This window comes from Oncorhynchus mykiss, chromosome 10 (assembly GCF_013265735.2).
Source record: "Oncorhynchus mykiss isolate Arlee chromosome 10, USDA_OmykA_1.1, whole genome shotgun sequence".
Lineage (NCBI taxonomy): Eukaryota > Metazoa > Chordata > Actinopteri > Salmoniformes > Salmonidae > Oncorhynchus > Oncorhynchus mykiss.
The window spans coordinates 26,357,887-26,373,228 of record NC_048574.1 but is presented as its reverse complement, the minus strand read 5'-3'; the positions used below and the strand labels follow the sequence as shown (position 1 = coordinate 26,373,228).

Sequence of the window (15,342 nt, the reverse complement as noted above, 5' to 3'; positions counted from 1 at the left end):
GCGGACAGATGGGGATTTCTGGCACTATAAGGCACTGGACCCTATAACATTCACAGAGCGCTTTGTACACCAAAATGTCAGTCTGAACCAGTCCAGAACTGCTCAAAGTTCACTATATTGGGGACTTAACATCAAAGAGGCTAGCTTTCATTTAGCTAATTATTAGCAAGCTGGACACAGTCAAAAGAAAACATAAATTATGAATGAGTGCCTACAGAAAAAGTCTACACCCCTTGACTTTTTACAGCCTTAAAATTACATCTAAAAAGGGATTACATTAAATTATTTTCCCATAGACCTAAACACCCACATTTAAAAACATTTTTTTTTTTTTACTTTCTTTCACTTTACTTTCTTTTTTTTTTTATATATCTGAAATACCATAATTGGATAAGTCTCCATCCTCCTTTTTACCTGGTCTTTGCTCTTTTCATATTTATTTTCATCCTAACAATCACCACAGTCCCTGCCGGTGACAAGCATACCCATAACATTATGCTGCCACCACAATACTTGAAAATACAAACAGATCAACAACACTGTACTCACTTGTTACGTTCCCCAGATTATGTGTTGTAGTTTGTGTATTTGCATGTGTTTATTTCAGGAAATAGCTTCCTGAAATCCCTCAAGCAGCTGATTGGTCGACTCCATGGCTAATTGGAGAGCTGACCCTGCCCCCTCGTTAAGACACAGCTGTCTCCAATTACCCATTCCTTCAGAAGCTATATAAAAGCCAGTGTTCTGTTCAGGAGGGAGGTTGATTTTGCTGGGAGGTCATTGCAGGGAGGTCATTGCAGGGAGGTCATTGCAGGGAGGTCATTGCAGAGCAATTGATTGTGATAGAGTGATTGTGATAGAGTGATAGTGATTTTGCTAGAGGTTTATTTTTGCTGGAGGTTGATTTGCTGGGGGTTCATTGCTGGGAAGTGGTATGTTTTGTGAGTTTATTGCTCAGGTAGAGCTTATTTGATGTCCTTTGTTTTTTAGTGAAATTGTTATTCTGTTTCATTTGTTCCCAGGGGGAAAGGGGAAGGCACCTTGGGAGTGTTTAAGCAAGAGGCCCGCGGGCATACATATACCCGTAGTATATTCATTGTCTAGGCACAATAGGTAAGACCTGGGCGGACCACCCCCTGTATTTTGGTTAGGACACCAGGTGGTGCTAAATTAGGTAAGTAGTGGGTAGGCAGGTAAGATAGGAGAGTGGGCTTTGAGATTTACTTTCTTTGCTTTGGTTCCGTCCAGCCCCTTTTCCCCATATTACCGTGTAAAGGAATAAAGTCCTTGTAAACGGTACCACATTCTGCCTGTTGTCATCCTTACTCACGCCTACGGTCCATACCTCTTTCACTTCACGGAGAGTTTAGTTGTAGCAGGGTGTTGCGTTCCCTCTTCTTAGAGGCGTGCGTAACATCACTCCATATTACTGGCCTTGATGACAAAGTGAAAAGAAGCAGTGTTAAAAAAAAAACATCCACTAAAACATTCTGTTCGCAACAAGGCTCTTAATACTGCAAGAAAAAACAGCAAATAAATATACGTTTTGGCCTAAAATAAAAACTACAGGGTTGGATCCAATCCAACAGTGGAACTCTACTTTCAAGTATTGTGGCAGCAACATCATGTTATGGGCAGGGACTGGGGAGTTTCAGGATCAAAATAAATATGAAAGAAGCAAAGCCCAGGTAAAATGATGCAGGAAAACCCATCTCAGTATTCTGAAAATCTAGCCCTGGGATATAGTTTTATTTTTCAGCGAGACAATTAGGAAAACATTTTATAAAACTTTCTTTCACTTTGAAAATGTGGAGTAGGTTATGTAGATCTGTAGGAAAAACATACAATTAAATCTAAAAGGGGACTAAATTAAGGCAGCAAAATGTATAGATTTTCTATAGGCACTGTAGATCCAACATCATGTACATAGTTTTGATTTGGTTTTAGTCATTTTAAAGTACAGAGTTTTTTTCTCTAAAAAAATTTATAAAAAAGTTTAAAAGTCACCCGTGGGCCAGATTGGACCCCCCTCACGGGCTAATCTACTGGTGTAAATCATAAAGATCAACTTAGTCCATTACAAAAAGACATATCTTCTAAAACAGATTACCACAATTGTGACCATCTTTATATCTTTAGATAAAATTAGGTGAGGGCATTGGGCCCTTCAAGGATGACAATATCAAATATATAGGCTTCTTACCTCAAACCACTGGCAGGGGCCCTGTGCAAGCTCTCGCATACATTTTTTCTCTACTGAGCATCTGATGAGAGGTTAATGAGGTTCATATTGGAACACATTCACTGCTAACCAAGTTTCCAGAGTAGGATAAACCATGTGACATTTTATTGCCAAGTAACCTTTCAGCCTCTAACCTACCTACCATGTTGTACCTTTCAACCCTCTATGCTAACTACCACTAAACCCTGCCTGGGCATCAATGGGTTAATAATGTGTTAAAGACCGCTATAAAAACACATTTAGTCCTGAGGTGCTGACTTGTTGCAACCTCGACAACTACTGTGATTATTATTATTTGACCATGCTGGTCATTTATGAACATTTGAACATCTTGGCCATGTTCTGTTATAATCTCCACCAGGCACAGCCAGAAGAGGACTGGCCACCCCTCATAAGCTGGTTCCTCTCTAGGTTTCTTCCTAGGTTTTGTCCTTTCTAGGGAGTTTTTCCTAGCCACCGTGCTTCTACACCTGCATTGCTTGCTGTTTGGGGTTTTAGGCTGGGTTTCTGTACAGCACTTTGAGATATCAGCTGATGTAAGAAGGGCTATATAAATCAATTTGATTGGTCTGAGGCTCAAACAGTCACAGTACATCATCAGATCACCATATGAACAGCAATGGAGGACACTGTCTAACTCAGTGGTTCTTACACCCAGCGAAGATGAGTTGAAGAGCAGCAAAGCAGTTCCCTCTGGGGCCCAGCTCCTGAACCTGCTGCTTGATGCGGGGCTCTCCTGTCTGCTCCAGCCAGCATATTGCATCATCCAGGACCTCGAGCACATGCTGACCAGAAAGTTATCAATCAACAAAACACTGATTTAGTCCTTACCATCGTCATAAGATAATTAGGGCTGGGCGATATATTGTATTCTAAGGTATGGATCCACATACCGGTATGAAATTCTACAATACCCACTATAAAAGGTATTTTGATAGTGTTAAATAAGAATACTTTGATTTTGTTTTGACCAAACTGACAGTGCGAAGAAAGCCCATTAAAACCACTTACTATTAAATTTGATGCCATGTTAAGGTCATGTGCTACATACTAAGCATATCTTTAACTTTTACTATTAAGAAATGTAAAATATCACAATATTTTTCAGAATGATGGCATTATTATATTTTGGCCATATCGCCCAGTGCTAGGGACAACACACCAATTGGCAATGGGTGATAATGGGAAATTCATGCACATCAAGTTGCTAGATATTCCATGTGACAAATCAGGTTGACGAATGACTCCAATGAAAGCAGCGACTCAAATTTACCACCACTAAACAGGACATTCTGGTTTCCTTTTCTCCTGGGTATTACCAGGTCAGCAGGGTATAAATAGATTCCTGAGGAGTTCTTAACCAATGAAGATAGGCACCCTACCCTTTGGCTTCCACAAACACTAAGGAGCATTGTGCCCCATTTCCCAGGCATGAAGAGAACATTATTGTATTCTTATGAATAATTACCTTGCTGCGTGGATACTTCCTTCTTAGAAAATAGAGGGGCAAGAAACCATGTTGCTCTAAAAATGGAGTAAGAAATGAGCAAGTGGAAGCAGTAATTATGCATCATATTTGCTTTTTTGGGGGGGGCAAAGGCATGCATTCCACTTACCAAGTTAAACCTATTGCTTATCCAGATCATATGCCTTGTCTGATCTTCTAATAACTGGAAGAGAAAACAAATGACAGCATGAGTGTGCAGTCTCTTCACTCAAGTCATTGCTGACACTAGAGAAGGAAAGGTGAAATGAGAACTTGAGTCTTAACACACTGTACTAAGGAATAAAGAATGTGTGGCAGGGAGTTAAATTACTCTCAAACTAATTCTTACTTTGAATCTAGGAAGCCCACTTGCACAGCATGTGGAGTTGTGATTCTCTCGACAAAGCAGAATGTGATACCAAAAGGCAGATACATGCATCAACTGTGCCGCTTTCTTTTTCAAACTGACAGGGATTTTATTCCATCGCTCATATTTATCATCTGCACCAAAACCAGAATTTGAGTTATACAGATGAACATAGCCGCCCCCCAAATCCCATTTGATCCTCAATCGCCACCCCCACTCTGAATGGATATGTTTGTAGTCTCCAACAGTGGAGGGTCTGGGTCACACCTGTCCAGCCCCAATACCTATTCCCAACCACCACACACTGAGTGTCTGACATTTTGGTAAATCTGAAACAAGAATCATGTCATCATGACAATACACAGTAGCTAACTAACATTGCATGAGTTAACGTTCGCTAGTTAGTTATATCGACATGCCAACTAGCCAAGTTAGCTAGCTATTACTCAGTGAACATGTAACGTTACCAAGAACGTACCACAGGTTAATTGACTGCTAAAACGAGCTAACTTACTTTAGCTAAAAGTGACAGTTCCGCCTCTAAATAACTTGTCTAGCTAAGTGCTAACATTACAACAAACTGGGTTAGTTAGCTAACGTTATCTGGTATTGTGCTTCCTACCAGTAGCTAACAAACTATAACGTTAGCTTGATGATAGACAGGAAAGTTATACATCCATCCAACTAGTGAGCCATTGTCTAACTACAGGGGAGGGGGGCATCTGATTGCCCGGAGCATCGAACCTCACCTTGAAACAAACGTGAGTTTTGTTGGCTCGCTTACTAGCAACTACGCAACGTTCTGTCCTCGCTTTGCCGCGAGACAACATTCAGCTACTTTATCTCGACACCACGACCATTTAAGTACACTAGCTACAAAAAAAATAAGTGCCAGTGCACACAACTTGCTTTTTTTGTTCACTTCTTGAAATTATTTGTAAATCTGTTTTATGGTTTGCAACATGTTCATTAATAAGGAGGCGTTCCTTGCATTTCTACTCTGCTAGTTTCCTAACCACATCACACATACATAAATAAGCGCAGTCATAAATCCCGCCTATTTCTACAATGTGTCTTCTTAAAATGTTATTTTAAACCTAACCTTAACCACACAGATAGGCATAAGGTTGACCTTAAATTAAAACCACATTTTTATTTTAATACATTTTTACGGTGGAGCTAGTGGAACCGTTCCTCCTAGTTTACGTTCACATGACAAAGTCACATGACAAAGTTACCAACATCCACTTCCGGAATGTAGAGAAACAAAATAATGAAGATGGTTAGAAGATTCCCTTCCTAGCCCTACGAAAAAGCGCATCGTCTCTGTATCTTCGAACGAAGCGTGCTGATGTTGTGGTGAATATATGTAATCATACACTAGCCTGTTTACAACCAACCAATAAATTCCGGTGTGTTATATTTAACTCTATCTCATCTCTCTTTTCTATGTGGATTCAGATTGTCATGGTGGAAAATTCTCCCTCCCCCCTGCCAGAAAGAGCCATCTACGGCTTTGTTCTGTTCCTTGGCTCACAATTTGGCTTCTGTAAGTCCCAGTCATATGTGCTTCTACACCTGCATTGCTTGCTGTTTGGGGTTTTAGGCTGGGTTTCTGTACAGCACTTTGAGATATCAGCTGATGTACGAAGGGCTATATAAATACATTTGATTTGATGTCCTTTATGTTTAGTCTGTTTAAGGCAATTACTGTTGAAGTTGGGGATTCAATGCCATATTATCTGTAGGCTATGTGAAAATGCTAAATGTGCTCTCAGATGTAGTGTCAATCAGATTTGTTTTATGTACTTTATGTTTTTGACCCTTTTCTGCTCCTTCTGCAGGTTTGTATTTGGTGTGGGCCTATGTACCAGATGAATGGCTTCATTCAATAGGGCTTACTTACTGGCCTCAAAAGTAAGTCAATCGAAATGAGACCACTGAACATGTTTATGATTTACTTAACAATCCATATAGACAAATAATACATTATATCAGGTAGAGCTACATTACTGAACTTATTGACAATCTGCTAGTCTTTTTCCTTGATACCTGTATTTTGTATATTACCCATGATGGTCCTGAGTGAGTTTATTTTTTATATCCCGTCTGCTGTCTCTGTAGGTATTGGGCTGTTGCTGTGCCAATCTATCTGCTGGCTGCAGTAGTAGTCTGTATAGTCATGTTGTTTGGGGTGAACATGATTAACACTGCTCCACTCAGCTCAGTGGACAACATAACAGGTAAGCATCAGGCAGCTGGAGACTGACTGTATGGACACAATGTCTATACAGTCAGTTGGAATTACTGTATGTCTGATCTGAAAGTATAATTTGTGATAATCTGCATTGTAAGATTTCAGTATACCAGACGTTTTTGAGTGCCGGAAATGTTTTCCCTTGATTTCCATGGTAACTTCATTCAGTGATCAGGTTCATCTGGTTCCTCCAGATGTCTGGAAAGTTCTACAATCATTCTATTGTTCTGAATTCATATCTTTGTCCTGGTTTTAAACTAAGAAGTCCCATTTGACATGAAAATAAAAACATTTTGTAGTGAGTCATAGCCGAGAAAGGAAACTGAACTCCAAAATTGTATATCACAAGACAATTAGACTAACAGATGACAGAATTTACTACCTAGAAGTGTTTAGCACTAAAGGATTTTGTACCATGGATTTGTTTTCTATTAGGTTTCTAATATCTGCCTCTCTTAGTCTAGTAACCTTCACTGTAACCTATAGCCTACCTTATTGTCTTGAACAGATGTCTATGCCAGAGGTCAGCGGATAGATGATTGCCAGAAGAGGGCCATACCCAGATTAAAGGATGTTTCCATCAGTGAAGTGAACAGAATTTTTTATTTATCACCTCAATGATAACCAGATTCATCGCAAAGTGAATACGCTACCAGCAAGTATGGCATTACCTCAGTGAGGATGCTGACTAAGAAAATTAAAAAATAGATGATTGATGCAGTGTTTTATATGCACTGCAGAGATAATTGCTTGATGGAAAAGTGTTTTCTCATATGATCTTTATTTAATATTTGTCAAGAGCTACAGTTTTTTTTTTCCCCCTATTGTAAATGTCTTTCAAATTATTTCCTTTTTTTTATTGGAATTTTCATTTTGTGGTATAAATGATTTGGGCCTGGATTCACAAGTCGTCTGAAAAATAAATCTCAGAAGCTCCTCAAGAAGAGCATTCCGTAGAAAATCTTGGATGCAATTTTGTAACATTTATCACAAACTTCACACACATTTTCATGTTAATGAACATATTATCTTCTCGTTTTAAAACCATGTGAACTGATCTTAATTATTGTATTTGTGCTTTTTGGTTTAACTTATATAGGACTCCAGGCTGTGGATATGCTGTTGATCAATGGTATTAATCTTAAAACATACCTGCATGATATAAGGTATTGCTCGCCTGAGGTAGAGTGGCATGGGTCCCCAGATCCTCCAAAAAGTTCTACAGCTGCACCATCAAGAGCATCCTAACTGGTTGCATAACGGTCTGGTATGGCAACTGCTCGGCATCTGACCGTAAGGCACACGGTCCAGTACATCACTGGGGCCAAGCTTCCTGTAATCCAGGACCTACAGTGGGGCAAAAAAGTATTTAGTCAGCCACCAATTGTGCAAGTTCTCCCACTTAAAAAGATGACAGAGGCCTGTAATTTTCATCATAAGTACACTTCAACTATGACAGACAAAATTAGAGAAAAAATATATATATAATAAAGTATTTGGTCAATCACAAAAGTTTATCTCAATACTTTTGTTATATACCCTTTGTTGGCAATGACCGAGGTCAAACGTTTTCTGTAAGTCTTCACAAGGTTTTCACACACTGTTGCTGGTATTTTGGCCCATTCCTCCATGCAGATCTCCTCTAGAGCAGTGATGTTTTGGGGCTGTTGCTGGGCAACACGGACATTCAACTCCCTCCAAAGATTTTCTAAGGGGGTTGAGATCTGGAGACAGGCTAGGCCACTCCAGGACCTTGAAATGCTTCTTACGAAGCCACTCCTTCGTTGCCCGGGTGGTGTGTTTGGGATCATTGTCATGCTGAAAGACCCAGCCACGTTTCGTCTTCAATGCCCTAGCTGATGGAAGGAGGTTTTCACTCAATCTCACGATACATGGCCCCATTCATTCTTTCCTTTACACGGATCAGTTGTCCTGGTCCCTTTGCAGAAAAACAGCCCCAAAGCATGATGTTTCCACCCCCATGCTTCACAGTAGGCATGGTGTTCTTTGGATGCAACTCAGCATTCTTTGTCCTCCAAACACGACGAGTTGAGTTTTTACCAAAAAGTTATATTTTGGTGTCATATGGTCAGATGAAAATCTCCCAATCTTCTTCTGGATCATCCAAATGCGCTCTAGCAAACTTCAGACGGGCCTGGACATGTACTGGCTTAAGCAGGGGGACACGTCTGGCACTGCAGGATTTGAGTCCCTGGTGGCGTAGTGTGTTACTGATGGTAGGCTTTGTTACTTTGGTCCCAGCTCTTTGCAGGTCATTCACTAGGTCCCCCCCCCCCCCCCCCCCCGTGTGGTTCTGGGATTTTTGCTCACCGTTCTTGTGATCATTTTGACCCCACGGGTGAGATCTTGCGTGGAGCCCCAGATCGAGGGAGAATAATTGCTCCCACAGTTGATTTCTTCAAGCCAAGCTGCTTACCTAATTGTCTACAATTTTGTTTCTGGTGTATTTTGACAGCTCTTTGGTCTTGGCCATGGTGGAGTTTGGAGTGTGACTGTTTGAGGTTGTGGACAGGTGTCTTTTATACTGATAACAAGTTCAAACAGGTGCCATTAATACAGGTAACGAGTGGAGGACAGAGGAGCCTCTTAAAGAAGAAGTTACAGGTCTGTGAGAGCCAGAAATCTTGCTTGTTTGTAGGTGCCGAATAATTATTTTCCACCATAATTTGCAAATAAATTCATTAAAAATCCTACAATGTGATTTTCTGGATTTTTTTTCTCATTTTGTCTGTCATAGTTGAAGTGTACCAATGATGAAAATTACAGGCCTCTCATCTTTTTAAGTGGGAGAACTTGCACAATTGGTGGCTGACTAAATACTTTTTTGCCCCACTGTATATACTAGGTGGTGTCAGAGGAAGGCCCAATGTATTTTTAAAAACTAGTCACCCAAGTCATAGACTGTTCTCTCTGCTACCACACAGCAAGTGGTACTGGAGCGCCAAGTTTAGGTCTAAAAGGCTCCATAACAGGTTCTACCCACAAGCCATAAGACTGCTGAAAAATTAGTCCGGGTGGCCATTGATAATTTACATTGACACCCCCCCCCACCCCCAGCCTTTAGTTTTACACTATGCATAGTCACTTTACCCCTACCTACATGTACAAATGACCTCAACTAACCTGTACCCCCGCATATTGACTCGGTACCGGTACCCCCTGTTTATAGCCTTGTTATTTTATTGTGTTACTTTTTATTTTTTACTCAAGTTTATTTAGTAATTATTTTCTTAACTCTATTTCTTGAACTACATTGTTGGTTAAGGGCTTGTAAGTAACCATTTCACGGTAAGGTCTACTACACCTGTTGTATTCGGCGCATGTGACAAAAGTTGATTCGATTTTTAATGGTCCACCATCCACTGTATTGAGCCTGTTGTCTTAGTGAAGGCTTGGGACAAACAGAGGGCAGTTTTGTCGCCATAACTGGCATCACTCCTCAGGTTAAGGTTTTTAGATGCACCTTTTCCATCACCTCCATGTGACAGGACAAATATTTGACTTGCAGATGAACCCTGGGCAACCAGGTGACCTGACCACAGCAGCTTGCACATCATCTGCTCTTCAACATCTTTTGATAATCCATCATCACCGACCACTCGACTAACTAATGAAAATGCAGATGGAAAAGTTTGTGTAATGGAATGTATAGAATTAGGGGTGCTGTGTGGAACGAGACGAGTTGGTCTTATGTTAATCCAATGACTATTGATAAGTCATAAATATGAGATCATTGACTTCCCCATTTTAGAATGCATTAACCTTTGGATGATCTAAATCAAGTATTATGCTTGTGCTTCTATGATGTGCTCCATTCAGTTGGTGAGGAGAGTAGGTTTATGACCTTCTGAACTCATCAGACTGCAAGTGAAATGGTCACCTCACTATCTCCTCATCTTCAGGATTTCGCTGAGACTCCTCAATCAGTCTGCTGCCCACCTCAGTGACCAAGCCACCCACTGGGGCCTGACAACCCCCTATCCTCTCCTCTCGGCCCTAGCCTGTCCCAGCCAGCCCACCAGACAGGTCAGCCGGCCACCTCAGCCAGGCCGCCCAGATAAACTATCATAAACAAACAAGAGGTTGGGATCAGATGGCTGGCCAGCGTTTAACCTCTGGAGGGCCACCAGATCCTTCAGCCTTGCTTGGAAACCAAGCTGGACCTGATGATGGAGAGACCACTGCCATTCCCCCTTGTGAGTGTGTGGTTGTTTTGGGGGGGGGTTGGGGCCAGGCGAAAGGCCATGCTGTCCAGTCAGTTGAGAGCTAAACTTGCCCCAATCTCACCTTTAGCCCAGGCTTTGATCACTGGATCCAGTATCATTAGGAGTGATTAGGGAGTGACTAATCCAACTTATTTCCAATGGTTTTCCAACTGTTTTCTGATCACTCTGAGTTCCAGGGAAATATTCAGTGCTGGACCATAATGTTTAGAAGATCCCATATAAGATCATCACAACCTTAGTCACTGTAAATTAATTGATATACTCTTTCTCTGCCATTGAAATTAATTGTTATTCATGTGAGAGATGTTCTTTTCTACACTGAGTGTACAAAACATGAACACCTTCCTAATATTGTGTTGCACGCCTTTTGCCCTCAGAACAGCCTCAATTTGTCAGGGCATGTCCTCTACAAGGTTTCGAAAGTGTTCCACAGGGATGCTGGCCCATGTTAACTCCAATGCTTCCCATAATTGTGTCAAATTAGCTGGATGTCCTTTGGGTGGTGGATCATTCTTGATACACAAAGGAAACTGTTGAGCATGAAAACCCCAGCAAAGTTTTGTCTTTCTCATTCACCCCCTGATTGGAAAACATATACAATCCATTTCTCAATTGTCGCAAGGCTTAAAAATCCTTCTTTAACCTGTTTCCTCCCCTTTGTCTACACTGATTGAAATGGATTTAACAAAGAACATCAATAAGAGATCATGGCTTTCACCTGGTCAGTCTATGCCATGGAATGAGCAGGTGTTCCTAATGTTTTGTCAACTCAATGTATGTACTAAAGAGTCAGTGGATTTGCAGTGTTTGAGATATGCCTGTTCCTCGTCCTCTATTTTGCTTATCACGGTTGATTGGATCTGTTTCTTCCCTTTGTAGCATGAGCTTGTACTTGCTTGTCCTAGTGGTCAGCGAGGCCTTCTAGGACCCCAAGGCCTAAATGTTGACAGGTTCATGCCATCTGATTCCATTTACCTTTGTGTTGCACGGTAATGTCCCTTTGGAGCAATATCTGCTGCCTTAAAAAAAATAGTATTGGTCAGCCCATTTATATTATTGATACTCACTGTGGTGTTTGTATATTTAGGAATATGTTACTTACTAGTTTACTCCCAAATGGGAGTAATGTCCTCAATAGCAAATACCTCTAATAATCCATGAGCCAGACCCCCAGATTTGGGCAGTTGGACTCACTTGGGCCGATGATAGTGATTTCTTTAAAAGGGTATGTCCCCAGAGTTGGAAAATATGTGATAGCAGTGCAAGTATGATAGCTTTCTGTGTGGTATCACTCTTTCTTTCATCCCTCCATTCCATTCATTTTCCCATAGGGATTTTACCATATGATTAACAATGTCCATATACAACAAGTTATTGCTCGCATATACCCTTTAATCATATATCATTGGCAGTTATCCATCAGTTACATTTTCACAAAGCTCAGATCAATAGAACTTTGACTGTTGACCTCTAGGGTACATATTATAATTACCTGTATACATGACTTTAAAAAAGAAACCCTGGTACATTTTAAACTTTGTTTGACAAGTGGTTCTGAAAGGTCATGAAATTACCTTTTAAATTACATATAATATAACCAACTTTTAAAGCACCAGCTACAACTATTGTTAAAATCTCCCATATTGTGCCATTGACATTAGAATGTTGGAAGCTTACCCACATTATTCCTTGTAATGAGGCAGCTATGTTTAGGGATTGTAACTTTTGTAATATGGACACACACAGCTAGAACAGGGTTTAAAAAATATTTGTAGACAACTGGGCCATCATAGACTTCACTCATTAACCTCACAGACGCCTTTTTTTTCTAATATGGCTGCCAAACAACTCAATGGGGTCTTATTGGACAATTTCACATGACCATACCTGTTTGAAATACAATTCTAGTATATCTTAAATGTTAATAGTGATGTAGAATACACAACCACGTAAGCCAGGTGTGCCAGATATATAAAGATGTTACATTATTCACATAGCTTTTGGGCACATTCTTACAACAATTATCTAAATGGCTGATTTCTGAAGATATGATAAATAATTGCAATATTTAATCTTCAAACATAATATTGACATGTACATGTGAATAATAATGGATCTGAGCTGATTCAAATGATGTTCAATGTTATCCTATTAACTGTTTTCATAAAACAGAGAACTAGAAACTTACCGCAAACATTACAATGTAATATTCCATAGGAAGGCCTACACGTTTTAACCTGATGATGAGAGCAGAAAACCATTGTCTAAATTAAAATGCATTCTTACTATGGGTCCATAGCAGATTGGTCTGTTACTAGACTACTAAAAGTAATATAATTGGCCTCAAAAGGCCCAACATTGGATTTTACTACTGTACATTGTAATGGCATGAACAGGGCATGGTTTATGGTCCTCATAATGAAAACAGCTACTAAGATAACATTGATCATTTTAATCAGCTCACATCCATGACTATTCACATGTAGATATCAATTTTACATGTTTGAAGATGAAAATGGCAATTATTAATCATGACATCTTCAGAAATCAGCAAATCATTCTTACAACAGTTATGTGAATAATTTAACAACTTTATATGTCCGGCACACCTAGCTCATGTGGTTGTGTATTCTATGTCACTATGACAATTTTAAGATATTTCTGGGCATACTAAAATGATATTTCACACAGATATGTCAAGCAAAATTGTCCAATAAGACCCAATTGAGTTGTATGGTGGCCATATTGGAAAAAGGCTTCTGTGGGGTTAATGGGTGAATTCTGTGATGGCCCTGTATCTACAAATCTTTTTAAAAACCTGTTTAAGCTGTGTGTGTGCAATTTGGTGCTTCTATTACCAAAGTAAAAATCCCAAAACTTAGCTACCCCATCACATGGAATTCTATGACTAAGCTTCTTCCAACATTCTAATGTCAATGGTGCAACATGGGGCGATAAAAAATAATAAAAAAATGTCATGACCTTTCAGAACCACTTCTGAAACAAAGTAAAAAATTTATCAGGGTTTCCGTTTAAAAGCCATTTATATAGGTAATTCGGATATACAGTTGAAGTCGGAAGTATAAATACACCTTAGCCAAATACATTTAAACTCAGTTTTTCACAATTCCTGACGTATAATCCTAGTAAAAATTCCCTGCCTTAGGTCAGTTAGGATCACCACTTTATTTTAACATTGTGAAAAGTCAGAATAATAGCAGAGAGAGTAATTTATTTCAGCTTTTATCTCTTTCATCACATTCCCAGTGGGTCAGAAGTTTACATACACTCAATTAGTATTTTGTAGCATTGCCTTTAAATTGTTTAACTTGGGTCAAACGTTTTGGGTAGCCTTCCACAATAAGTTGGGTGAATTTTGGCCCGTTCCTCTTGACAGAGCTGGTGTAACTGAGTCAGATTTGTATGCCTCCGTTCTCGCACACGCTTTTTCAGTTCTGCCCACAAATTTTCTATAGGATTGAGGTCAGGGCTTTGTGATGGCCACTCCAATACCTTGACTTTGTTGTCCTTAAGCCATTTTGCCACGACTTTGTAAGTATGCTTGGGGTCATTGTCCATTTGGAAGACCCATTTGCGACCAAGCTTTAACTTCCTGACTGATGTCTTGACATGTTGCTTCAATATATCCACATAATTTTCCTTCCTCATGGTGCCATGTATTTTGTGAAGCTCACCAGACCCTCCTGCAGCAAAGCACGCCCACAACATGATGCTGCCACCCCCATGCTTCACGGTTGGGATGGTGTTCTTCGGCTTGCCAACACCCCCCTTTTTCCTCCAAACATAACGATGGTCATTATGGCCAAACAGTTCTATTTTTGTTTCATCAGACCAGAGGACATTTCTCCAAAAAGTACGATCTTTGTCCCCATGTGCACTTGCAAACCGTAGTCTGGCTTTTTTTTATGATGGTTATGTCGAGATAGGACTCGTTTTACTGTGGATATAGATACTTCTGTACCTGTTTCCTCGAGCATCTTCACAAGGTCTTTTGCTGTTGTTCTGGGATTGATTTGCACCTTTCACCCCAAAGTATGTGTATCTCTAGGAGACAGAATGCTTTTCCGTCCTGAGTGGTATGATGGCTACGTGGTCCCATGGTGTTTATACTTGCGTACTATTGTTTGTACAGATGAACGTGGTACCTTCAGGTGTTTGGAAATTGCTCCCAAGGATGAACCAGACTTGTGGAGATCTACAAAAAAAAATTCTGAGGTCTTGGCTGACTTCTTGTCCCATGATGTCAAGCGAACAGGCACTAAGTTTGAAGGTAGTCCTTGAAATACATCCACAGGTGCACCTCCAATTGATTGACTCAAATGATGTCAATTAGCCTATCAGAAGCTTCTAAAGCCATGACATAATTTTCTGGAATTTTGCAAGCTGTTTAAGGGCACAGTCAACTTACTGTATGTAAACTTCTGACCCACTGGAATTGTGATAAAGTGAATTATAAGTGAAATAATCTGTTTGTAAACAATTGTTGGAATAATTACTTGTGCCATGGACAAAGTAGACGTCCTAACCAACTTTCCAAAACTATAGTTTGTTAACAAGAAATTTGTGGAGTGGTTGAAAAATGAGTTTTAATGACTCCTAACTAAGTGTATGTAAACTTCTGATTTCAACTGTATACCCTAGAGGTCAAAGGTCAAATTGACTCTAAATCGAAGCTTTCCAATTGTATATGATTAAATGTTATACGCGAGCAATAACTTGTTG

At 40.0% G+C, this 15,342-nt stretch overlaps 2 protein-coding genes across 8 annotated transcripts in view; one reads left to right on the top strand and one right to left on the bottom strand.

Annotated features, from left to right (window-relative positions):
* LOC110533558 (dual specificity tyrosine-phosphorylation-regulated kinase 1A) overlaps window positions 1–5,084 on the bottom strand; it is a 55,292-nt gene extending 50,208 nt beyond the window's left edge. The window contains exons 1-4 of one of the 6 annotated variants that reach the window (XM_036989964.1): window positions 4,845–5,084; window positions 3,859–3,912; window positions 3,711–3,766; window positions 2,895–3,027 (exon numbers count right to left, since the gene is read on the bottom strand). In XM_036989964.1, coding sequence (XP_036845859.1) covers window positions 2,895–3,026 — 132 coding nt within the window. In that variant the 5' untranslated portion in view covers window position 3,027; window positions 3,711–3,766; window positions 3,859–3,912; window positions 4,845–5,084. Of the gene's footprint in view, window positions 1–549; window positions 571–1,345; window positions 2,561–2,894; window positions 3,913–4,077; window positions 4,230–4,844 lie in introns of those variants that run through there. The other 5 variants (XM_036989966.1, XM_036989965.1, XM_036989968.1 and 2 more) reach the window with 5 other exon arrangements.
* Window positions 4,350–7,313, top strand: pigp (phosphatidylinositol glycan anchor biosynthesis, class P). 2 transcript variants are annotated; one of them, XM_021617191.2, is made up of 5 exons: window positions 4,350–4,418; window positions 5,557–5,644; window positions 5,940–6,012; window positions 6,220–6,338; window positions 6,861–7,313. In XM_021617191.2, the coding sequence occupies exons 2-5, from the start codon at window positions 5,563–5,565 to the stop codon at window positions 6,971–6,973; spliced, it is 387 nt and encodes a 128-aa protein (XP_021472866.1). In that variant the 5' UTR covers window positions 4,350–4,418; window positions 5,557–5,562; the 3' UTR covers window positions 6,974–7,313.
* The last annotated feature ends 8,029 nt before the right edge of the window (window positions 7,314–15,342 follow it).